At 38.8% G+C, this 25,984-nt stretch overlaps 1 protein-coding gene across 2 annotated transcripts in view; it reads left to right on the top strand.

The window, feature by feature from the left end:
• The window catches only part of COG6 (component of oligomeric golgi complex 6), a 53,832-nt gene extending 39,547 nt beyond the window's left edge, over window positions 1-14,285 (top strand). For both annotated transcript variants that reach the window (XM_050331660.1, XM_050331661.1), the window contains exons 14-19: window positions 1,606-1,737; window positions 2,287-2,454; window positions 4,352-4,459; window positions 5,925-5,978; window positions 8,400-8,479; window positions 11,829-14,285. In XM_050331660.1, the coding sequence (XP_050187617.1) occupies window positions 1,606-1,737; window positions 2,287-2,454; window positions 4,352-4,459; window positions 5,925-5,978; window positions 8,400-8,479; window positions 11,829-11,976 (690 nt within the window). In that variant the 3' untranslated portion in view covers window positions 11,977-14,285. The remainder of the gene's footprint in view (window positions 1-1,605; window positions 1,738-2,286; window positions 2,455-4,351; window positions 4,460-5,924; window positions 5,979-8,399; window positions 8,480-11,828) is intronic.
• Window positions 14,286-25,984: the final 11,699 nt, after the last annotated feature.

Raw genomic sequence — 25,984 nt, 5'->3', positions numbered from 1 at the left:
GAATAGAGGAACACTTTGTATTCAGAAGGATGAAAAAAAGTTTTTGTTAGATCTGTCTGGGTAGCAGTGTGGGGACGTGTATGGTATTTCAAATGTTTCAAAACACAAAGTGTGAAAGCTTGGCCTGGCTTCAAGAGAGAGAGGATTTTTTTCCTTTCTCTGGTGGTGTGTTCATCAGGTACAGATTAATTTCCAGAAGGTTCTGTAATAGTCTACTCTGAAGATGTTTGTTGTGCACTCCTTGATTTCTTCGGCCATCAGCCTCTGCCCATTTGATTTAATTTTTTATTTTTATTTTTTATTTTTCCCCCTTGAAGACTGAGACACGCATGTTACTGTGCTATTCATCAGTACTTCTCATTTGGGAAGGTATGGAATATGTTGCCTGTGACTTGGAGGTCCATCCAAAGGTGCTGCCTTTTCTTGTTGAGCTGGAATCTTTGCAGAAGTGCACACTGCCTTCCACTGCTGCAGCCAGACACCTTGAATGTTGTGCATGGGCCAGTCCCGTCCAAACTTAGTTCTCTCTACCTCCTTTTGGAGACATTATGCCTTTAATTGCTAACTTACTGTGTATTGCTGAGGATCTCCTTACTCCAACATGATGCCGCCAGATCTATGTTTGCCCTTGGATGGGCAGGGGCGGGAAGGTGGGAAGCATATTGTTGGCAGAAGGAAACAGGGTGAGCAGCCTAGGTAGTAGTAGGGATTTGGAGGGAGGGAGCTGGTTTGGGGCAGCATTGGAGACAAGAAAATGCAGCTATGTTTGGAGTGGAACCTGAGAAATACGTGTTGGAAAAAAGAGAAATGAGAATTTGCCTGTGACAAAGAAAAGGGCAAAGTATATGAGCCTGTGTTAAAAATAGCATAGAATTTCAGTCCATTTCAGTTGCTCCAATTTTCATAATTTGACTTGGAAAGTGTGGTTTTTCTCTAATATACATAAACTTTCCTTCTTTCTCTTTTTAAAACATCTGCAATTCTTACCTCTTGTCTTTGATGTGGGCCTGCATTCTGGTTTGTGCAGTCTCATTGCAGTTTATGTAGGTGTATTTGAGTTAACATGTGTACAGTTCATTTGTGTACTTACAATTTAAGGTACAAACTTGCTAGGGATAAGACTGTTGCATTTGTGACTGCAGCTCTCAGACCTGGGATCACAGGGGTGGTGCTGTAGTATGGCTCTGATCTCCCAAAGCTCTGCCTGCACTAGATTCTCAAGGGCTCACAGGAGGGCTTAAAGTGAACTCCGTGGTGCCAACAATATGACTACTCTTTGGCACCTAATCTAGTAAATGTATTTTCTTTCCACTACCAAAGGCAGTAGTGTTTGAGTTTCTCCAGATCATAAAATAGGTATAGTCTGAATGAAAGGATAAATTCAGCATTGCTTGTTTGTGACCAAATGAGGTGGTTATGCTGAAAATTGCAGGCAGTTATTGTCTGAAACATGCTAGATTTGTCCAGTATCACACTGAAGTTCTTCTCTGCATGACTACATGTATTTCTATTATTAGCTGGTTGCATTTGTGCTAACAGATTGGATGGTGTTTGCTGTAAAGGAAATTAATAAAAAACCCCAAAACAGATAATCTTGTTCTTCAGGTTGAACTCCCACCTCCTGATCTTGGTCCAAGCTCTGCACTAAATCAGACACTTAACTTGCTACGGGAGGTTCTGGCGTCTCATGACTCATCTGTTATTCCACTGGATGCCCGTCAGGCTGACTTTGTGCAGGTACAAGAATGTTTGACTGCTCTATGTGTGTGAAGAGGAGGAGGGGGTTGGGGAAAGGATGTGTAAGTTAATTTCAGTGTACAAAAGACAGGTGGAACATTAATCTTTTTGTCTGGTCCCATTTTGGAGCTTTCCACCAAACCAGAGTTTGTAACATGAATAAGAAGGTGACTAACAAAGTGGATAATTACAGTACAGTATGGAGTGCTACTCTTAACGCAGTATCTAAATTCTCTTATCCAATTACTACTCCATTAAGTACATACCTCCTCAAGATTGCACAGTTACCAATTATCTAATCTGGGTTACTCTTTCTCCTGCTAGGTTGGAATCTGTTCTTCTCAGGTTTTTACACTTTCCCCATCACTGTGATAGCTGATCACCTGCTGACAAATCCAGTAGAAAACTGTTTTCACAGTTGGAAACTCTCATTACTCTTTATTCTGCTTTGGGGAATAAATACATGATAGAGACAGAATGAGGTTAGAAACCTTGTGTGACATGATTTCCTCCCTCCCCTCCCTCTTTTCTCTGTGTTTGCTATTTTAGGTTCTGTCTTGTGTGCTAGATCCGTTGTTACAGATGTGTACTGTGTCTGCGAGTAATTTGGGCACAGCTGATATGGCAACCTTCATGGTGAATTCGCTCTATATGATGAAGACTACTTTGGCTCTCTTTGAATTCACTGACAAACGTCTAGAAATGTTGCAGTTTCAGGTAAGCTTTAACAGCCCCAAAAGAAAATGAACTTATTACTGATTTTTGCAGACTGTAAGTTGTGATGTGAACATATTTGTCTTTGATAATGTTGGCTTCGGGTCAGTTCTAAATTAGGGAAATGGGGTAAGAGGGCTTCTTATCAGAGACCATGAGCAAAATAGCATCTTTCATTTTAAACAGACAAAAATTATTAAAAGATTTGGGTTTGTTTGGGTTAGTTGCAGATAAACCCAGATCAGTGAACCTTTTCATTATCCTAATCATTCTGATATTTATCTGCAAACTGTGTGAGAAGAAGCAAATAGGAGTTGAAAGCTCAGTCAAATAGTTAGTACTAGATCATCATCTATTTTGTACTAGAACATAGTGTAGCTGACGTAACTACTTCAGTCCTGCTTTCTACCTCTCTTTTGTTTGGTGTCCCCTAACATCCCAGGATAGTAGTTCATGTATGGTATCATTTTGAAATGGAAATGTGAGTTTAGAAACTGTTGACTTGTGAAAACTTGGTCACTGCCCATTTTTATTTTGCTACGGGAACAGGTCTGCAGTATATCTCAGGAGAGCTTTTGGAGCTGGAGGACTTGAAAAAAAAAATCACTACTTCTTATTTTAAGGGATGAGTAAGGATGGGCTGCAAGCCATTTTTCACCTTCTGCCCCTAATCAGAATTTCTAGCACCTTCTAGTTCTGAAACAAACCTTACCAGACAACCTCACCAAACTGTCTGGGGTATTTCTAATTTCTGTTATCAGCATTTATTTCATGGTAAATGTTGCAATTGATTTATTCTTCAGATAGGCAGTAGAACTGAAACGTATGCATTTAATACCATTTACTTTCTTCAAACGTTTTTAAAATACAGGAACAGACTGAAAAAAAATCTTTAAGATTATACATAAGTAGGTTATTCAAGTGAAGTTAAAATGACATATTTAATAGGAGAAAGATTTTTTTTTTCTCAGTAAGACAGTTAAAATCTCCAAATTGAAATACTAAGATTTCCCTCCTGATTTAAAAAGGAAGGTGTGTTTTTCTAAACAATTTTAGGAAGTAAAAGGTGAACTTTTAAAATATCAGACAAAGAAGTCTTACATTTTACTAGATGGTATTATATTATAAATCTTTTCTTTAGGATTGGAAGAAAAAAAAAAAGAAATGTGGGGTAGTTATCTGTAAAAATTAAATAATAATGTATATATACCCAAATGTCTCACTGAGACTGCTCAAACTTAAAAATGATTGCTGCTACTGAGACTGGATTTAGGGATTAGTTTTCTCTGCGAAGTGAACATTATATTAAGTATGTAAAATACTCTTATAACCTTTTTTCTTATGGAGATAATTAAAAAAAATTGATAACTAATTTCATTGTCTGCTATTCTTTCAGATAACTTTTTCAAATAAATGTTTATGAAAATTGAATTTAAAATCAATATTGATTATGATTTAGTTTGTTTTATTTTCCTTATAAAAGACTGTCTCTTGTTCATTATAGAATTGCCATGCTATTGTCAATACTTTCAATAAGAGTTGAATGTTTTTTATCACATATTTTCAAAGAATTATAGCAAAATAATTCCTATGTAGGAATTTTTAAGATCAGGGCTATAGTATTCTTCATTCTTAGTGCTGTTGTATTCACAAATAAAAAAAATTATATTCTTTTATTAGTCAGACATGAAAGAATTCTTTACATTTTTATTATTGGCTCCTTGTAATATGGGAGGTGTAAATGGGTAAAATAATTATGCTCTAGTTTTTCTTTATTTGTTGATCACTCTCCTTATTTGTTGTTTTTTTTTTACTTACTTGTTTCTACTTCTTTTAACCCCAGAACTTGTTATGTTTAATCTGCTCACTTTTTATAAATACTTTATGCTTAAAATTTCAGATTGAAGCTCATTTAGATACACTCATAAATGAGCAAGCTTCCTATGTGTTAACAAGAGCTGGTCTAAGTTACATCTATAATGCTCTGCAGCAACACAAACCAGAACAGGTAAGCTTTTATAATTTCCATGTTGATGAGGTACCACATACTTGCCAACCGGTAGAATTTTGGTACTAATATCTTTGCAGATTAAGCTTCCTCTGAAAGCAAAACCTCAGTAATATCTGGGTTTTTCTTACATGGAACCAGGACTATAGGACAAAGGCACCTTGCAACTACAGCAGGTTTGTTGTGCAGCAGTCCTTCTCTGCTGCACCATTGACACACTCCATGCCTGTATGTTCTCAGAATAACTGTGTAGGTAGTTTAATACACTTCAAAAAGTGTCTAAGTCAAGCTGGCTTTAAAAGACAAATATTGGGTAGGTATACCACTACTTCCATAACACCTAGAACATATCAGACCTGCTGTGCATGTGGCATTCAGCTTTCTTCATTGGTTGCTATAGCACCATACATGGAGTCAATAGATAACTGCATGCATTAGGTAATTGCTGCTTTTTTTCTTCTGTGAAAAATTGGCAGAAGAGTTTAATAGTAATTTGAAAGTTTCTTCTTTTGTCCTTACTCATTGATGTAGCTATTCTAGTACCGAGGCAGTGAGATTCTCAAAGTGAAAACTTGAGATTTCTTAGAGGGAGTTGAAAACTTGAATTCAGAGCTCATGCTCTCCCTTTCTTTTGAAGCACATTTGCTATGTGTCTGTAGGTGTTAATATAGCCCTTCTTCCCAGCTGCGTCTATGTCCTTTTGTGATCTTTTGTGAAAGTGAAGATCAGTGTTTTCTGGAGAAAGCAGAACTCTGCTGAGAGCTTTATGTTGTTTCTTCAGCTAATAATTTTGCATAAAATGCCCAAACTCAACAGATTTTTATGTATAAAGATGAATAAATAAATGTGTAAATAATCGGACTAATAACTCAACTTAGTTTTCTATTTGTGAGCCTATCTCCTGTTCTAAAACCAATTTCAAGTCGACTAGGGCAGGTTGTTAATGGCATGTAGCAATTTTCGTTTATATCTGTACAGCTGTCTGGCTGCAGAAGTGATGTCGCAGAACTTTCTAGGGGGTTAAACAACATTTATTTATACACTGAATTGCCATCCAGCACAGAAGATTTACTGGGAAGCAGGTCTGAATTCTGCGTGGTCCCAGTACAGATAAATGGAACAAAGTTGTCCTCTGTAAGTCTGGAACACCAAGGGAATGTGGCCAGTTTGCAAGTCAGTTTTTATTCTAAACCTTGTGGAAGGCTAGTTTTGGCCTTATTTAATGGTGAAGAAGGAAGAAAATTATTTGAAAGGACATATTAAGAACTCTGTTTTCAGCTTTTGAGAGTGGTAGAATACAAATGAACTGTTAACAGCATTTCAATACTGATATGGGGATATAGTTTCCAAACATCTAAAATCCTGTAGCAGGACCAAATAAAAAAGTTCTGCTGAACTGATTGTATTGTTTATCTTTTTCTACATGCTAGTGTGACCTTTTTTTTGTTTGACTACTGATTCTTAGGGTCCTCTTTCAAATTTGTCAAGTATGGATTCCGTGTCCCTGAAGGTTGCAATGGTAAGCATTTTAAACTTTCATGTTATGGTGGTGATGCTGTGACATGGGAAAGAATACTGTTAATTATGTGGTGTACTAGATATTCATCTAACCAGTCCTGCTCCTTAAGAATAGCTAAATGACGTGTCTGTGAATACTTTCTAAAGTTGTAGTAGTTTGACCACTTGAAGTAATAAATACATGGATTATTTCTGAAGGTGTAGTAATAGAATATGAGTTTCTAAGCCTTGAGAAGCAGAACGTTACTTACAAGAATGCTATCCCATGAGTCATCTTAAATTGCTAAAAGCAAATACTTAGCTCTAATTAGTTTTAATCACCAAAGGTTCTTTTTTTGCTTCTGCTTTGAAATATAGGTTTTGCTATCATTTATAATTTTAGTCCTAAGGCTTTGATTTTATGCAAATAGTTCAGCTTCACTCAGAAGTTAGATGCTGGGTATATGTCACAGTTATATTTTTTAAGTTGAAAGCTACAATATATTTTAAAGCAAATTATCAGCTGATATTTTTTCTTAGTGTGTGTGAAGGCTATTTTACATAGATAGCAATATCACAGTTCAGTAGACAATAATGTATGATCTGTCACTCTTCTTCCTTAGCCAAGCTGAGCTTTATTCTGAAAGTTTAACTGTAAAGGCCCACTCATCCAGCAGTGCATGTATACCCCCATGAAAAAAAGGACTTTTTTAAAGAATTTTTTTAAGTTGGTTTTTTTTTAATTTATGTTGAATCCTAATGTGTAAGTGTAGCTACTTTTTTTCTTTTCAGGTTTTAAACCAGTGATTCTCAAGCTGGTTGGATGAACAGAGCTCTGTCACAGAGCACTCAGTGTTTTACTTAGATCAGCATGCATTCTCATTAAAATTTATAAATTTTGCATTTAAAATATTTTCTATTTATCATGGCCTTGTAGATCAACAAGGACTTTAAAGGCTGTAGCTTGGGGACCTTATCTTTAAATTATAGATATATATATATATATGCAGTTCTGTTATCTGTAATGGTACAGTAGACAAATAATTTCACTTAAATAGTTAGGAGAAGAATCCAACTGTTTTATTTTCTTCATTACTTAATATCAGCTTCTGTGAACATACTTTAACCAGAATAGAAGCAAGTGTGTTGAAATCAAACCCACATAAATCCCATTTATCAGCCTAATCTGTTGGTTTCTGAAACCAATAGATTTAACTGATAGGATTTAAACCAGGAGGGAGTACTTTTAGGCAGATTCACTGCCTCCAAATTATACTTGGGAGTTTTCCAGGTCCCAGCTTGCAAAAGCTATGCTAGTCAGGTCCATAACCCCCTCAGTGAAAAGCTCCCTTGCTTTCCAAACAAGGGCAGAATTCCCCCCAAAAAATACTTTGTGAGAACTGTGACTTCATTAGTCACTTTTGCCTACATTTTGCACATTTAAGTGATGGATGGATGTGGGTTTTAGGGTTTACCAGCTTGAGAATAATCATGCAGTGTTGAGGAAGGTTGCCATCATTAGATAAACTTGCCTAGGGCCCTGCCTGAGTATGTAATGCAAAGGATGGAGATTATACAGTTTTTATGGGTAACCAATTCTGTGTTTGATGACATTTCTGATGAGAATTTTTCCTCTCACTATCTAATCAAAACTCTCGTTAGTGTACTATGTATTCAGTATTCCTCATGTTTTCATCTGTGAGAAGAACTGGTTTCATCTTCTCTATAGTCACACATTTGACGATACATTCACAGAAGGCTTTGAGTTGGAACAGACCTCAAAGACCGTCTTCTTCCTGCCCATGGCAAGGAGGTTAGAACACCTTCTACTAGACCATGTTGGTCAGGGCCCCATCCAGCCTGGCCTTGAACACTTGCCGGGCCGGGGCATCCACAGTTTCTCTAATAAATTGTTGAAGACAGCAGTGTTTTCCTCTCCACACAACTAGAATCAAAGTACTGCACTTTTTTTCACTACATTACATGACGGGGGAGAAGGAGGCTTAGAAGCAGTTTCAAGAAGCCTGAAGTGGGTGATTTGCTCTTGGTTTTCCCAGCATAAGCAGTGATTCCCTGTCAAAGCGTGAAAAGAATCTTACGACATGTCTAACTTGGACAGAGTAGATTTTTCTCTGAAGTGTCTGTATTCCCTCTGCACTGAATAGACAAGGTCTGATCTTCAGTGATGTGTGTATATCTGCACCAGCTGCACAGGAAGCTTAGATGGATAATTATGAAAACTGATTCTTTTTATTTACCCTTCACCCTTATTCCTCAGAAACAAAGTTTTAGAGGTGGATGTGCTGAAGTTAGACATTTATTTTGGTCTATTAATTTCTACCTTTATTAATGTAATGACTTTTCAGAAAGTTGTGTTTTTTACCTATTTTTATATAACAGGAAGGTGTTAATATGTTGCTCTCATATTCTCTTCCCCTCCCAGGCTCAGTTTGATCGCTATCTGTCTGCTCCAGATAGTCTATTAATGTCCCAGCTGAATTTCCTTCTGAGTGCTACTGTGAAGTAAGTACCTTACCTTTGGTATTTCTATTATGCTTGCACAATGATCAAAAAGATGAATTTGATTAGGTTTTAGTGGATCATGATGAGAACTCACTCATCATTACATTACCAGTGTAATTGTATTTACATTGTCCTTCAGGTCACAATTCAGTGTTGTTCTGTCTCCTCTTTTTGAACAAGGAGTGAGGAGTATGTAATTCTGTAACTTTCTGAAGTAGTTACTCTAGATTTAATAAACACCATCAAAATGAATTACATTCATCTATTTTGAACATGTTCTGCTGTGTTGGCAATTTTTTGTCAACTCAGTTGTAAATTGTTTTAGAACTATTTTGTAAGCTTTCCAAAGACAGATGAAATATGTAATTCTCCAAGATTTCTTTTATCCCCACTGCTTTGTCAGTTCTAGGATTTTTGACTTTGTTGTCTTCTGTTGTAGAGTATTGGCATACTGTCTCACTGAATATTGTGCTGAGATTATTTTACTTTTCACCTAATGTATTTTTTTTAGTGATTTCTTCTTTGAAGTATGGAAGTGAGAACTTTATTATTTATCTCTTCTCTTGTTTTTGGTTATAACTGAACCTTAAGGCTAGGAAAAGTGCCACGAAATTTTTCCAATTAAATGTGAACCACATGAAGACTTTTTGTAGTACTTAAACTCAGAGAATTATATGCTGCACTGATCAAAAACTTTTCTTGACATTATTTTTCACACTTTTGTGAAGAGTGCAGGTAACAGAATGTATCAGAAATTGCGACTAGCACATAGTATTTTGCATAATGCAATAGTAGTTGGATGTTTCATTACGAAGACCTGTTCCCTTGGATTGTGTTACAGCATCTTGCAATTAAAAAATGACATATGTCAAGGGAAAAATAAATATTGTTGGGAATTGAACAGGACAGTTCAGTCAGAAGGTACCTACAACAATCAGCTAGTCCAGTTGCCAGGTTCTCGTGCTGTATTGCTCAGGTTCTCCTCATACAAAGACTTCCACTGTCATTCTATAGAGCTGGTGCATGGCTGAGCATGGGGAATGCTGGTGCTTTTCAGCAGGCATTGGGTGTCTCCGTTTACCATTCCTGCAGCTCAGCTGGCAGAACCGACCCTGTTGAGTGAGAGCTCTTCTGCTCCTGTACAGATCAAACAGGGCAGTAATGTCAGTGAATCATTGCAACTTCTGCTTCTTGGTGTCAAGCTGTTAGATCTGTATTTTAGCTCTTTTTTTTTTTTTTTTAATGTGAGTCTATTTAAAAGTCATAAATAACAGTAAATGTATTTTGAAAGCCTCAACTTTTCACTGCTAACACAGAATCAATTTTAAGAGGTTTACTCTATGATACCATAAAGATTCAGGCACAGTGGAATTACTTGAACTTCATCTTCTGTCAGATTAACCAAGATAAACTAATCATGTAGGCACTCCTTGCCTTATTCCATTGATAAGCTTTATAAACCCCTCAGTGAAGTCGAAACCGAATTTGTATTTTCATTGCAACCCATTGCAGCAGTGGGCAGTTGAGAGGTAAGAGGGAAGCCTTGCGTGAGGATGGTGGCTTCAGCTGCTACAACTCAGCTGACATATAGTAGTTGAAATTTTCAATTCTGAAGACATTTTCCTTGAAATCAAATAATGTGATCCACAGTTGCAGTGGCTGAGCTTGAACCTTTGAGGTCTTTGTTCTCAGAATCAGAACACATGCTTCTGATAAGGGACCAGTGTGTTACATACTTACTGGCAGTATCATTTAAGCTTTACGACTATGAAGAACATTCCTTCCAGCTTTTGCAAGGACATGCTCTTGTCTTTCAAATTCCTTTGCCCATTTAAAAAGTCTTAACCTATGTATTTATATGGTTGTTGGTTTTGAAAAGCTCTTTTCATTTGTGTTAAATCACAGAAACTGAATGCTGAAATTACTATTTTTAGAAGGTGCTGCCATTTGTGTTAGTGTTAAAATGTATCATGTTGTTATGGCAACTGAAATCCTAATGTACTGATTAATGACGCTGACATTATTTGATGGAAAGACTTGTGTGATGCTGTTCAGTCCTCTGGAATATTTTAACAAACTTTTTTTATTTATTCATTTGATACAATAGTTTTATACAAAATCCATGTGCCATGCTTTCTTAAGAAAGATTTCATGTTACAGTAGCTTAGTGATCCCAGGCTGAGATCAGAGACAGTTGTTTTACCTGAACACCCTGAATATATTTCCCTTATATAATAGTGGATTTGGATTTGCTATGATAAAGCCAGTCCCTTTTTCAGGTATTCTAATAACCTAGTAATACTGGCAGATGATGCTGTGTATTGAAAAACTGGATACTGTGTGTCAGAATAAAATGAAGGTTTGGTCTTTTAATCTGCTTTATCGTAGCTTCTGTTCCTTATTGTTTCCTATAAAGAAAAAGTTTGTTGTTCTTGATCTTTGAAATATCTTCAACTTACCAATTCCAGAGGGTGAACTCAGCTCTGATTTTAGTGGATGCAGTTTTGGTGTCTTTGTTCCTTTGCTGCATATTACAGCCAGGCTGAATCTGGATTTGTGGTTAGCTTGGTTTCCTCACCTTCTCCTGTTGTTCCACTTGCATGGATTTGGCTGTAAAATAGTTGTAACTACTGTTTCTGATAGACAAAAATGTATCTGCAGCTGTAAACACATCACCATGATGATTAAAGTAAACTGATTCAATGGACAGTGTAAAATAAAATTATTAGGTTGTCTTCAAAAAATATTAAACTTTCCAGTTAAATTTAGCATTCAGTGTCTCTGCGTTGTTACTCGTTTAGCTCCAGAAAAATAACAGGACACAGACTTCATAGCATTGTTGGTAAATGGTTGAGTTAAAATCTCTGACCTCTATCACTCCTTGTTGACTGATTATGTGATCAGGTACTGTCAAGATAAAGCACGTAGAATATATTTGCTTGTGGATGAAAAAAAACTGTGTGTTTACAAGGGACAGTCAGAAACCACAGGAGGTAGAAGGTAGATCACTAAGTTTATCAGTCTTCTAAAAGATGCAGTGGATCGTAGGTGGGAAACTAATGTATGCAAGTTAAACCCTCTACTAGTTTTTGCTTCATTGTAGAAATAAAAAAGGTAATTTCATGGTTTTCAGGATCATATGTGAGTTTATCTGTGCAATGCAAAGAGAGAAAGAAGCCTTTTCTTTTGAAACTTTGAGCTGTTTTCACAGTTGAAGTAAAAGCGCTTTTTAATGCAACTCACACAGATTTTTAATGTGCATTTTTAACATCTGTCTTTAATTCCTTGTATGTAGTAGAGTTATATTCTCTATGATTTGCAAATTATGTTGTTTTGTTTTGTTTTTTAGAGAGCAGATAATAAAACAGTCAACAGAACTGGTCTGCAGAGCTTACAGTGAGTTATATGCAGCTGTGATGGATCCTTCAAATGAATATAAGGATCCAGAAACCATACTACACCGATCTCCTCATCAAGTTCAGGCACTCCTTTCATAGTCTTGCTTCTTCCACATCTATCAGAATCCATAATTCTGTATTTGCATTGAATTGTTTTTCTGCTTTGAATTTCGATGTGTAACTGTATAGTTAAAGTATGTAGGAATGCAGTTTTGTTTAATCTGCTTGGCAGAAGTCTAGTCTTTCCTGTATCTTTGAATACTTTGTATAGGCCAGAAAATAGAATATAGATTAAAAATTATTTTAATGTTATTTCTCTGATGGGAATGGACCTTGATAATGTGCAATTTCTTTGAAAAAGGAGAAAAGCTTTTTCCTTGCTGTACATAATCCTTTCAGCTACAGATTTAACCAGTGTCTTATGACCTCACCAATATTTTGTTTGCTCCATTGTTTGTTCTTTCATTCTTTTTCTCAGCCTATCATCAGTAAACACTGATAACTGAAATTTTAATACAAGTAATACACTTTGAATGACTCATGCATTACTTTTGCAGCTCATAAATCATTTCAGAATACTTGATGCTCTTTTGCAACTCCTCTTGATTAAATCTTTGAGTCAAAACTTGTGTGGCTTTTTTTGGAATCCATTATCTGTGTTTTCTGTAAGAAAAAGAAATGTTTGTACTACATGCATGTACCTAACCTGGAACTTAATGCTTTAAATTATTTGTATAATTTTGTTTTACTAGAAGGATTTTGGTTTAGTGCAATTATTCAGTAGGAATCCTTGTTTCAGTTGGAACTTGCTGATCTCTTAAGGCTGGGACCAATAACAATGTAGGTTAGGAAAGTGGCTTGCACAGCAGTATGGGCATTTCTCCTTCACATGTTTATGTTTTTTGTTTTACTTCTTTTTATGCACAGAAAAAGTCCATCTGCTCTAGTACAAGTATTTATTCAGTTCATAATCCACCAGGATATTTTCATGGTTCATGTGTCTGCAGCAGTTCTCCTAAAAATTATATTAAAGTTCACCTGGGAGAGCCAGGGTGTGCAGGTGTTCCAGACTGATGCATAGAAAGCCATAAGTGACGATTTCATTTCTTTCCTCCTTTAGTGCAAAGCTGAAGCTACTCCATGTAGAAACCCTGACATTGTAGAGTTTTGATGCAGGGGCTTTGATTATAGGAAAAGACGAAGATAAATAAGTAGGACACTTGTTCTCTGCTGGGCCTTGTGATAATTTTCTGCAACTTCCTTAAACATAGTCTTCTTTTAGGAAAGTATTGTTAAAGAGAAACCTTCAGGAAACAGCGTTATGAATTTGTGACTAGTTCTTTTATTCATTTGTTTTTTAAAGATAATTTAAGCTAACTGTTTTGTTAGAAGCATTTCACTTATTTATACCCCTCTTTGCTGTTGTATGAGTGCCTCAGAGTTGTAACAGTGGCCTGAGTTTACTCTCACATTAGATGTGGCTTATTTTATATGTATCAAGGGAGAGATGAGCAGTCATTCATATTGAATAACTCATTTTATTTTTATTAGTAATAATATTCCACATATAAAATATATACTTAGTGGCAGCTAAGTCTGCAGTTTAGTATATGCTTGCAAAAGAGCAAGATATAAGAAGAGCAGCAGTAATACATTTTAGCCTCTCAGAAAACTCATTGCACAAAATACATCTGGTGCACTCAGAAAGCAGCTTCTTTAGTGATACCACAGTAAAGCAGTAGCTCCTTTTCCAAATGGGTGTAATTTGTTGGTATAGTAGAAAAAGTAGAAAAAGATTTAAAAGTGAAAGTGTCCCTGGAGTTCTTGGATCAGGCATAAATCTTTCTGTAAATATGAATGTTTGATTTCTTCTGTTTAAAATCTCTAGACCTGTTAAGACAAAAAATTCTAGAAGCTTAGAAAACCTCTAATGCAAAATTCTGCTCTTTTACCAGGTAATGCACTTTATATTACTCAGATTTTGCGTTACCATAGTATACATTCAGGCGGCTGTTCATTGTTGTTTAATAATGTTAATATTGCTTAATATGCCTGTAATTATTATCTAATAGATGAAAATTACATTGGTTGTGAAAGGACTATAAATTAGCTTGATATTAGATGAACATACTCATAAGAGTGAACTTTCTTCTGAAATTACACTCAACCTTGGTCTCCAATAATCAGTCAGTAGTTTGCATGAGGATTAGTAAGAAGTTGCTTCCTATCTTTGATTCCATGTAGAGACTTACCCATGATTTTGTCTTTTCTTGATAAAAATGCAAAAGCTATAGAAGTTGTAATTTAGGCAAATTAAAGTCAATTGTTTATTTTGGTCTGTGCAATTAAAGTAAGTGACCAATGGTCACAAATGAGAAAGGACATCAATAAAAACATTTGATTACTGACTCTGTCTTTCATGTTGTTATTTCCTCTTGCTTGCCTTCCTAAGAGGAGGAAGGAAAATGTGATTAGATTATGACCTGCTTTTTCTAGCTTGGTATTTTTGACCCTTTTATTTTACAAATTCCAGGATTTCCACACCAGGAACTGTAAAGCTGCAGTCCTCTGATTAGGTGGATGACCCTTCAGCTGGATGACCCATAAGCATTGCAGTAAATGGAATCCTTCTGAGTGCCAGTACCTGGCCCATGGTCAGACCAGTTACTAGAGATCTGATTTGAGCATCTCTGTTCATGAAGAGATGCTCCCCTGGCTGGGCTGAGTCAGTCAGCCCTTCTGCTGCTGTCCTGGAACACTTTGTGTGGAGGGCCATACCTTAGAGAGTGACTCCGCTACTCTGGGCTGGGCAGTGATGTGAGTGGGGGAGATGGGAAAACAAGGGGGGTTTGAGCACTGCCCATAGGCAGCACTATTGGCATTTGACACTCTGGCAGCCCTGCCCTGAGATGTATTGTCTGCTGCGACCAACACTTTCATGGGAAATAGGAGAGCTGGGTTCTGGGCCAAAGGAATTTGGAATTGACATCTCCCATCTTCCTGGAGAGCACCCAACCCTATGAATGTTGTGTAGTCTGAGATGGGGCAGGTGTGTTTCTTCTCTTGAATTTAGCAGCTGTGCATAAATGAGTGCAAAATATGGGAGGCAGGAGATAAAATAAGCAAGGAGGAGTTTGGCCCTGTGGCACAAAAGCGAGGGCTCTCTTGAGGACTCCAAGGTCTGAATTTTCCTCCGTTTGTTATATAGGAACCTTATCTCTGACCTTCAATACATGAGTCCCTGAAACAGATTCAGGATCTCAGGACTTTATTACCCACAAAATATCCAGGAAACAGCAAGGTACAGAATTGGGTTTGGGTTGGAACCAAGGTGGTTCATCAGCAGTGGTGGCAATGCCTATGTGTTCACTCCTATGTGTCCAGTTTTCTCCTCCCTGCTTTATAAATGTTCACACCAATATAGAAATAAAATATTAAAGTTGTTTTAATTACAACAAGCACAGAGCAGCCCAGCCATGGTGATTTTTTGTTTTGTATTATAGGAAAAGAGAAGCTCAGGGAGGTTTGGAGAGGTGATAATATATTTGTTTTGCAGCATTTCAGAGTGCTCCTCCCTGTTCTCTAAGATTTATGACTCTAGCACTGCATTTTGTCTGTTAGACCCAGTTGTAGTTATTTTTATTAATGTTTTTGAAATATGTGTTGAAGAAAAATAGTTTCAGAACTTCTAAACTTTTCCATTAACTTAAAAAACTCTATCTGTTCTTTGATCCCTTTGCTTGTCTTGCTGAGTCACTTTGTGGGCAACCCAGGGGGTGGGAAGCTTATAAAATTTTGAAAATTAAACAAAGAGGTTAGACATATTTCCATGAGTGAAACACACCCTCCAGAAAGCAACACAGACATGGGTGTGGGTATATTTGAAATCCACTGTCACCTGCTTCTGAGGGAAAATGCAGAAAAAGAGACATTTGCTTATGAGGAGGGCACCCATCCAAAACAGCTCTGGTAGGGTTAGAGGCTGCAAATGGATGTTAAATTGATGTTACGTTTGAACAGTTCAGAGAATTTTCAAGAGTCATATAACTGAACTCTCTCCCATATTGAATTTACTTTTTAAAAGTTTCCAGAACCGCTACATCTTTTCCCCACCAGTCTTCAGAACTTTGCAAACTAAATTTCAAGCCAACCCTGCAACTGCTACACCAATTCTAACCCTTGAATATTTGGAGTAAAATGAGATGCTTTGAGTCACCCAGGGCATACAAAGCAGTAGTTGAACTCAGAGCAAATGTGTTTCTTGAAAGAGTTTCAAAAAATGGGAAATTAATATAGTTTGACCTTGGATATGTGTCCTGAAGGGTAGGAGAGGCATGTGGCAGGTCTCTCTTCTTGTCCACTGCACAGCAACTCTGAAGTAAACCCAACACATTGCTTCTTTCTTGGTCCTCAATGCACTGTTCGTCCACTCAGAGATGGTGTGGATAGATCTTCAGCAATCTGCAGAATCCTCTGGTGCAAAGCTAAGGAAAGACAAAGAACAAAGGAGCCCTTTACATCTGAAAATGCCCTCTTATGTACATTACTGTACATATTTTGTGTACATTAAGGTCTAAATGAGGGTATGACCCCTTCATGCTACAGTTTTCACACAGACTTTACCTACAATAGAAAGATGAACCACAATGGCTTTTCTCTTAACAGAAAGAGTTTATTTTGACTACCCTGCTTTGGCAGTAAGGAAACCTTGATGGAGCAAAATATGGCTGAAAGGTGTTTAATAGATTACTGCAGAGCAGCTGACAGAAAAGAAAGAGACAGTCGCATGTTTCATATTCAGACAATGAAGCTTTCATTTGCTGCCTAGTTCACAGATGTGGTATTGTCAAATTGCAGGAAAATGCCTAGCAGACTGTATCACTGACTATATTTAGTGAGGAAAAAAAAAATCAGAACACACTATTTATAGAAGCCACACAAATAAGTACAGAGTTCTTATCAGCCAAAGATAACATTAGTTGTGATTTATCAAAGTAATCTTTATTTTATGGAAAATGGATAATAAGGTATAATTTAATCCTTTGTGAATGTAATGTATATTTCAAAGGGTTCTTTTTTGTCAATAAAACCATTTGTTGTACTTATTAAACTAATTAGTCTTGTTGCTGTTGCTTAGGATAGGATAAAAGATGCCCATTAACGAAAAAGGGGAGGAAGAAATGGGTTTAAAAGTTTGTGAAATATTTTGTACTCACTGCAAGCCAGTTTTCTGATCAAAGCAGGTTTTGCCTCTCACTACGAGCCTGTGTTAACTGAGTTTGTACAGATGATACATTTTCCTTTTTTAATTCAAGAAAAAACGGATTACCCTAAAAATTCATCAGGGGCTCCTCTGACTTCCCTGGGTACCAACATGAGCCCTGGGTAGCTGGCATGAACCATCAGCCACACAGCCAAGTGCCAGCAGAGAGGGTGACAGGGAGGGTGATGTCCCTGGCTGCTTCTCCCCACTGTTTGCATTTTTTCCACCATATGCAAACTCATTCCAGGAGTTCACAGAGAAAAGGAAAAGGGAAGAAAATAGAGCTGTCTGGGTGCGTCTGGTGCTGGTCCCTGGCTGGCCACACACCTTTTGCTGGCTGAGGGCAAGTTTTGCAGGGCCAGAGTGTGGGGCTGAAGCTGTGTTGAGTCTGGGCTCTCAGAGAGGTCCTGGCAGTGGTGCCAGGCTGCAGAGGCACAACATGAGCTCATTCACTGGATCTGCAGTTGACCTTGAAAGAGAGTCAGAAGTGGGTAAGAGTCAAAAGAGGACACATATTTTATTATCATCATTTTTTCCCCCTTTTCCTCAGTGTTTTTGGTGTCCTTGCTTGTAGCCTAGCAGCCTCATGAACTTTTAATAGGAATTTATGATTGATTTTCAGAAGATCATAGAATCATAGAATTAACTGGGTTGGAAGAGCCTTTCAGAGACTTTCTGTTTGGAAGATGACTCTTAAAAGACTGGCTAAGCTATTAAAGGTCTTCGCCTTTAGAAATGGCTTAGAAAATCCTCCTCAGAAACGACCAAATTATGGGAAAATCCTTAAAGAATGGTCTTGTCCCTACTGTCCGTACCAGTTTTGCACAGTCATCCCAGTTTCTTGATTCTCGTTGTAGAGAATCTCCGTTGTAGAAACTGTCCACGTGCAACATTTCTGAGTTACTGCTGCCATTTCAAATTTTGTTGAAGACAAATCAAAGGGACTTGGAGGAATTATTTTGCTGTAGCGTATTTTGTGCCGGATCAAGTTCTTATCCCTCCTCCAGAGGTTTTGAGCCATTTTTTTAATGTCTTTTCTTCACCTAGGCACAAAGCTCCTCGGAGAAAAAAACGTGTATTTTTCTGTGCCATGCATTGTATTCCCATAGTTTTCTAGTGTAGCCCAGAAAGTCCTGTTGAGTATTAAACTGAGACCACAGAGCAGCAGTGAGAAAACCAAACCATCTGGAGGTGAGCCCAAGGTGGGTACAGTGGGTAAATGCAGTGACTACACCAAGCACGGGCACTCACTGCCCAAAATCACCCACTGCTGCTGCATGGTAGGGATGTTGAGGTGATCACAGCAAGACACTGGCTGTCATGGTGTTTTGCCTTTCCTGTTGTTTCCCCTTTTCCTCGTAAAGATGGCACACTGCTGAAGAAAGTGGCTATAAACAAGACAGCAATCGTCACTTCCCTTGATTACTAAGGCAGAGCCCAGGGAAGGAGGCGATCTCCACACATGAAAGTGCAGATTCTGCTCCAGTAATCCCTGCAGGGCAGAGGAAAACAGCGACCTTTCTTTTAAGCTTACATTTTTATGTAAACACTGAATGATGTGGCTTTTACTTCAGGGAATTGATACGGACTGAGAAAATTGCAGAAAGGTGAGATGTGGTATTTTTTACCCTTATTTTTTCTGCCCTGCAGAACCTGTGTTGTCTTTTGTAAACAGGTGAGGAGGTGTCTGGTTGTGAACACGTTCTTCCTTTTTCTTCTTGGAAATCCACTCTCAATTAGTCCAGAACATTAGATAAACTGGTGCTAATGAAATAAAAGGGTTTATTAGGTTACACAACGGTATGCAGTGGCTTAGGGGACAAAGTCAAATATTTACTAAGGATAACTTTAGTAAAGAAAACATCCAGAGAGATCACTACTGAAACAGCTGAACATAAAAATTTCATCTGTCAGGTAGATTTGTAAATTAATTAGAGGAATAAATAATATAAGGGTGTTATGTGCAGAGCAACTTTCTTTTTTTCTGACTCTCCACTACAAGTCTTTGCAGTTACCTCCAAACACCCACTACATGATTGAACTTCAGCATCGACTCTGCAAAGCTCTTAAGCATATGATTGAGACCAAGTGACTTCATGGGAATGTAAACACGTGTACTTAACTTCAGATCCAACAGGTGCCTGAGACCCAAAGGCACCTCTTGTTGAGGGCATGGCTCCCACCAATGTCAGCAGCACAGGACTGGGTGCTCAGAGTGATGCTTTTCTGATCAGGTCAAGAAAACTGCTTCAGAAGAGGTTAACTGTGCTGTAGAGTTACTTACCTGCCCCCACAGACAACGCAGCAGGGACCAGTTTGGAGACAGCTATCTGCAAACTGGAAACTGAGTTTGCTTGGGTTGGCATAGCTTTAAGTAACTAGAGATCCCAGCATGGCCTAAAATACCTTTAAATGCCACAACCACAGCAGAAACAAAATAATTTGATGGGCACTTAACCAGCCAGATACATACACACACTCCCGTCTGTGTTTTCCTGGACAGAATGTGTAGGCTGTGACCTTTCCAAGATCTTTTTGGGCACTGTCCTTCTCAGTATGTCCAGGATGTCATGGGACCTGAGCTCTGCAAGTCCCAGCCATGGAGTCCAGCTCATGAGCAGCCTACTGCTCCACATTTCTTACTCAACAGCTACCCTGTGAGCAGCTCAGGTGTTTACACTGACTGCAGCTGCTGCGTGAGTATGTACAGCAAAAAATGAGGCGAGACGCTCTGGTTACCACTGTCATCTCCATCTGAAAAGCTTAACAGCCAGTAGAGATGGCTTATCATGATTTTCTCCCCTCCCCTGAAGTTATATTTTCTCACCAGGTAAGTACATGCTTCTGAGAAATGAGAATAGGCCAGCACCCATGTTTCTGAGTTGATTTTACTGATTTTCCGAATGCAGAAATGCAATGTTTTTAAAACGTGCTGTTTGTGCACTGGGATACGTAAACAGAAAGGTTTTAGCTTAACCCTGGATGTATTTTGTCCAGTCACGATGTTCTTTTTCTAGAAAAGTTGCTACTAGAATCAGCTCAGAGCTCGGTTACAGGTGACTAACGTGGGTGGGGCAGCAGAAGGTGAAGCCGAGGAGTGCCTGATTTTTTCATAGTTTATATCTTCAGTAAGTTCCTGATGCTGTAGAAACTTATGCACACAATTCATCACATGAGTAATCCTATTGCATGTATATGTTTCAAATTCAGCAGGTGATTTCAAACAAAAGGGACATCTGCATATGTTCTTGTGAACTCCATTCAACAGTCACGTGCGAGCCTGCAGCTGATTTGAAGTTTGGTCTCTCAGCAGAGCCACAATCTTGGAATAACCTCTAAGAGTGTACCATCACATCTGAGCTTTTTCTGGCTGCAACTGAAGATGGAGAAAAAACATTCTTCTGGTCAAGGGCTGAATCCAACAAATGTGGTTAGAGGAAAACTTCCAATCCAGCTCTCTCCATGGAGACGACTGACAGATCCAGTTTTCAACAAACCAGTAGAAAAAAAAAATTTTCTTTCTGAATTTATGTGTGTTAAGAGTAAAGCAAAAATTTTTACATGTATATTGGCCAGTATTTCCACTCTCAAAGGATCTCTCATTAACCTCAGTAAAACTAATCTATTCACAGCATTTTTTATCCCATCATAAAGGGAAAAAGAGGCAAATTTAATAATAAATTGTGTTGACTTGGATATTGATGCTGCTTGGTGTTAAAACAGCACAGAATGTGGAAATTCCCAATAATGGTTCTTTTCCAAAACAAAGGAGCACAAAACATGGAAATACCCAGGTACAGTTATTTTCCATTTATCTGCTTTCCAAAACATACTTTTCAATGGTCCATATATTTAAAGCATAATCTTCACTATATGTCCTGATTTCTGCTAAGCAAATGGAAACACATGAAACGCTGTGAATTTAGATCCACATTTTTATACAATGCCCGTTCTTTCTAGTTTCAAGACATAATATATAGAACATTTGCAACTTCTCTTTGACTCTTCTATATACATATTGTTTTTCAGAGGCAAACTGTTAAAACAACAGCCTGTAACTGATTCCTTGTGAAAAGTCTTAACTGCAGTAAATGATTAAAAGCATGTTTTAGTCCAAAAATAATGAAGGAGAAAAAAGCAGGAGAAAACAACATGTGCAATGTATATTTTGAGTGCAACAGAGCAAGAGTTAGCTTAAATACTTTAATCAAAAGGTCAAAAGCAATGTGATTTGGCAGTTTGTATCATATTGCCTTTAGATTCCAGCTCCTGAGAACAGGAAACTCTAAAATCACAAGTCAGTAAAGAAGAGATTCAGTGGGATTGGAGGAAGCATGAGAGACAGGAGCAAAGAAAGATATATGGCCTGCAGAAAGATGTGACATGGAAAATGCTCACCAGAAGCAGAGGTTACTTGAGGTAGAAGTTAAGATACAAGTGGCACAGAAAATGTGACAGGAAGCTGCTCTAGACCTTGATGGCAGAGTGAAAAGACAGAGGAAAGGCTGGCAAGCACAGATAAAGGAGGCAGTTACAGTCTGGGCGATGGAGACAGGACTGAGCAGGAGCTGCCAGGACACAGGGAACAAGGGAAGGATGTTTCTGCAGATAGAAGGAGACTGTTTCATCCATGGTTTGGGGTGGAGGGTGGGGAGTGGCAAGATCAGAGGGTGCTCACTGAGCAGTGAAACAGAGAGGAGAAAACAACAGGGAGCTAGTTATCATTACGGAGTGAAGGATCATGCCATGCATTAGAAATGGCATTGCAAGAATAAAGGCTTTTCAGGTTTCCAATAATGACATTTCAGACGGGCCCACCTATATCAGAAACGTCAGAACACTATATTACAGATGCTCACATGCCAGGCACAAACAAACAAACCCCCCTTTCATTTAGAAAACACAGGAACCAAGTTCACCTTTCCATAAGCCTACAAGCCATGCAGCTGGCACAATCCTTGTCCCTGTGGCAGTGCTGCAAGCTGTATGATGCAGCCTGCAGGTGAAGGAGAGGGCTGGATCTGTGCCTGTCCTATCTGTCCTGCATGTCCCTGAGAAGAACACGTAGGGACTCTGGAGAGCCTTGGACTATGCTTGGTAAAGGCAGTAGAGATGCACGATGCCATTGGGACCCTTTCTGCTTTGGGCACCAGCACCAGAAGTTAGTGAGCAATGCGGGAAGAGAAAGATATGTGAGAGGAACAAATAGACTAATTGCCCTGCCTGAGCCCCAGCATCCCTGATGCCAATGTTTGCTAATGGTGTGGAGCTGTTTTCTTGGAGCAGGGGGACAAGTGAAGGAAAGGTTTGCAGAGCCTGTAGTGGAAACCCAAAACAGCAAAGGAGGAAATCTAGGTTTCTTTCCTGATTGTCACCACTGGTGGGGAAGTCACTTAATCTCTGTGCTTCGATTCCCCTGCTCTGGGTGTTGTAAATAGCTCAGCCGGAGTCAAGATTAGGCACAGCCCCCAGTGGGGTGAGAGGAGGCTGAACACAGGCGTGTGTGAGGAAAGGGCCTCTCTGCTGTGCTTTCCCATCACAGCACTGAATAAGCAGATATTTTACTACCCCCATATTGTCAGTCTAATCTAAATCTTTCCTCTCTATTTGTGCCCTTATCTGGCTGTAACCTGCAGAAGGACAGTGAGGAGGAGGCTCTGCTTGGCCCTCGTCGTGCATCCCCTTGCATCTGCTTGCAGCAGGAGATTAAATCTGCTTATCTGCCCTTCTTACTCTGCCTCCCCAGCAGTGTCAAAGATGGATTCCAGATCACCGCCCTCATCTGAAACACCATTTACCAAAGACTATGAGGTAGTAAAAGGGTAATGATAGTTGTATACTTAAATACTAAGTGAGGTCCTAAAGCCAGAAAAAAACACCTTGCATTAAAATTTGCTCAGGTCTAAACCTGGATGTGTGCCTTCTGTGGATGACAACTCCAGGGGTATAAATATATATATAGGGGCACAGCTTTAGCCCTACTAAACATTTACCCAAGGTAACTGCAGCTTTAAGGTTTTGTTTATATTTTTGCTGCATGTTTACTGAAAGAGATTATTTCATTTTCCACCTAGAAATTCAGATGAAAGTTTTCACTGAGAGCTGTATTTGACATCTAAATAATTGTTTCTTGTACATTATTGAGAGAACTGGTTTTCTCCAGCTTTACATACTGCCAGTCCATCCTACAAAGACATTGTCAAGATGGTCACGGGGAGTAGAAATGGGGCATATGGTGCAGATATTTACCCTCACCTTGGTTGTCCTTGTAAATCCTGAAGACCTTTTGCCTAACAACTGAAGATGTGTTCTACGTTATAACACTCTTTTCCTCTTTTCTTCTCTTCTTCTGGCCTTATCTTTTCTATATCAGAATTATTTGGTTCCCTTTATTTTGTCGCTTTGACTCCCTTCTTTTGTTGCTAATGCAGTTTCCCTCTTTTAATGCACTTCCCTTGTAAAACCTCCTTGTCTTTGTGCTCTTTTCCAGGAGCCTTGTCTTCTATCATAAATTGCAGATCATATCTTTTAGCCTTCTCCCATAGTGGTTGATTTTAATCCTTAGTCCTAGTCACTTGTGACTAAATGGATTGCTTTCATAAAATCATAGGCATTTGCACTGGGATTTTAACCTGTGCTAATCTGAATTTAAGTAGTTCCACTATTAGTCGTTTCAATCAGTTACTTTTGACTGTGAAAAATCAGGTTTGGGGTGGATTTTTCTCTGGGTTCTTTCCTTTGCAGACCAGGAAGGTGGACTGTCTATAAAAGGGGATTTATTTTTTAACCCTCTCCTGTGTTTTGGATTTGTTTGTTTGTTTTGATTTATTAATTGACTTGTTTTAACTGCCGTGAATCCCAGAAAAGAAGGTTTTGAATTAATTTCCCTTTCTTCCCACAGCCAGCAGTTGCTCAAGCCCTTTCTCCTGTTCTCTGTCTCTTGGCTCCTTGCCCATAGGCGCTGCCTGTGATTTCTTTAACACTCTGCACTGCACCAACTAGTACAGCACTTCCTTCCCTAAGGCCTCAATATCAAAACTCTGATGCTCTAAGCACCATGTTCTTCCTCTGCTCACTAGGCTGTAACTTCACTTTTCAGTGGCTCTTCTATTTCTTTTTCACTATTGCTTTTACTTACAGACATTTTAGAATATCGATGGACTTCTCAGCCTGTCTGTACTGGTTGCATCTTCCATTTTGGTTTTTGGGTTTGTTTTGTTTGTTGTTTTTTTCTGTGTTTTCTATATCTATACCCTGCAACTCACACTGGCGGAAATAGCCATGTTGTAAAACCTTGGTGCTCCCTTGGATCTTGTGCAGCTGAGTACGTGTTCTCTTCATCTGAAGGAGGATATAACATAATCAAAAAAGCTATAAAGAAAGGCAATTAAAATGACAAGGAGAATGGAGCAAACTGCTTATGAAGAGAAACTGAAAAGCCTGGATTGCCTCAATTTGGAGAAGACAAGGCTGAGGAAGGATATGACAGAAGCTTAGAAAACATGAAGGCAATAGTAAGGGGAATAAAAAGCTATTGTTCACCTGATCCATCAATAGCTGTAATGTGGGCACTCAATGAAATATGAATGAATATATCACAGAGAGTAGCAAGAAAAATTTTACATGGCAAATACAGGAACGTGGGAACTTGCTACCACAGAGGTTGTAGAGACAGACAGTACCACCAGATGGGAAAAACCTCATGAACAACAGGTCAATAGACAGATCCTAAAGAAAAGAAGCTAGGACATACCCTCTGACATCCCTAATCCTACAGCTGTTGTGTGGGGCACTACAAGGACAGTGGTAGCACCAAGATTTGTGTGCTCTCCCCAGAGAGCCCGGACATACAGACACTGATCTAATCTGGGAAGGCATTTCCTGCACTCTCCTGTCTTTCCTGTTTATTGCTAGAGATCCTCATACAACAGGACTCTCACCATTCAGAGAGAAGAAAGAAGAGCAGAAGTGTGGCCTTTTGGGGTGGATGAAAGCTCAGAGGTTGGCAGAGTTAATGGGAGTCAGCAAAATTTCAGAGGGCTCAGGTGGGACCGAGACACTGGGACGCTGAGCAGCAGAAGGCAGAGGGGGAATGTGCCAGTCAGAGACTGGAGACTCACTCCACCGAGTGCTGAGAGCGAATGCATCTCCTTCCACACTAAGCTATTTTGTTAGATAAAAACTGCAAGACAGGAAAAACTGATTTATAGTTTTGCCCTGCTACAACTCATTGTGGGTTGCAGCGATAATGAAAATAATCCAGAAAGGAAATATATGGTGTTTCTAATGAACTGATAAGAAATAGACTTGCTGTGTGTTAAGGAGAAAATTTGTTGCACACAAAAGGTTAATTTCTGATTAAAACCAGTTTCTGGTTTTACCCAGCCTTCTTGCATGGGCTGAGGAGGGCTGCTCACCTCCTTTGATGTCAAATCTCTGCCCATTTCGTGCAGACAGTACAAAACAGGGAGAAGTGGCTGATACACCAGAGGATTACGCTGCTCTCCAGAGGACTGTGAAAATGGGCTGGCAGGAACATCAAGGTCAAAAAGGAAACACAAAGTCCTGCACCAGTGTTAGATTCGGTCTGACCAACTCGAAGGCAAGTTGACCGAAAAGGGCCTGGGGGTCCTGGTGGGCACCAAAATGAACATGAGCTAACAGTGAGCCCTTGGGACAAAGAAAGCCAACGTTACCCTATGCTGTAATAGAACTAAGCATTCCCAGCAGGATGAGGCAGGTGATCCTTTTCCTCAGCACTGGTGACCATACCTGGAGTGCTAGGTTCAGGTGTGGCCTCTCTGGTACTAGAGAGACACAAACATACTGGATTGAGTCCTGGGA

Source organism: Myiozetetes cayanensis, unplaced genomic scaffold (genome assembly GCF_022539395.1).
Source record: "Myiozetetes cayanensis isolate MyiCay16 unplaced genomic scaffold, myiCay2020 scf5-8, whole genome shotgun sequence".
NCBI classification, from domain to species: Eukaryota; Metazoa; Chordata; class Aves; order Passeriformes; family Tyrannidae; genus Myiozetetes; species Myiozetetes cayanensis.
The sequence above is the reverse complement of the archived record's forward strand: the minus strand, read 5'-3'. Positions and strand labels throughout refer to the sequence as shown.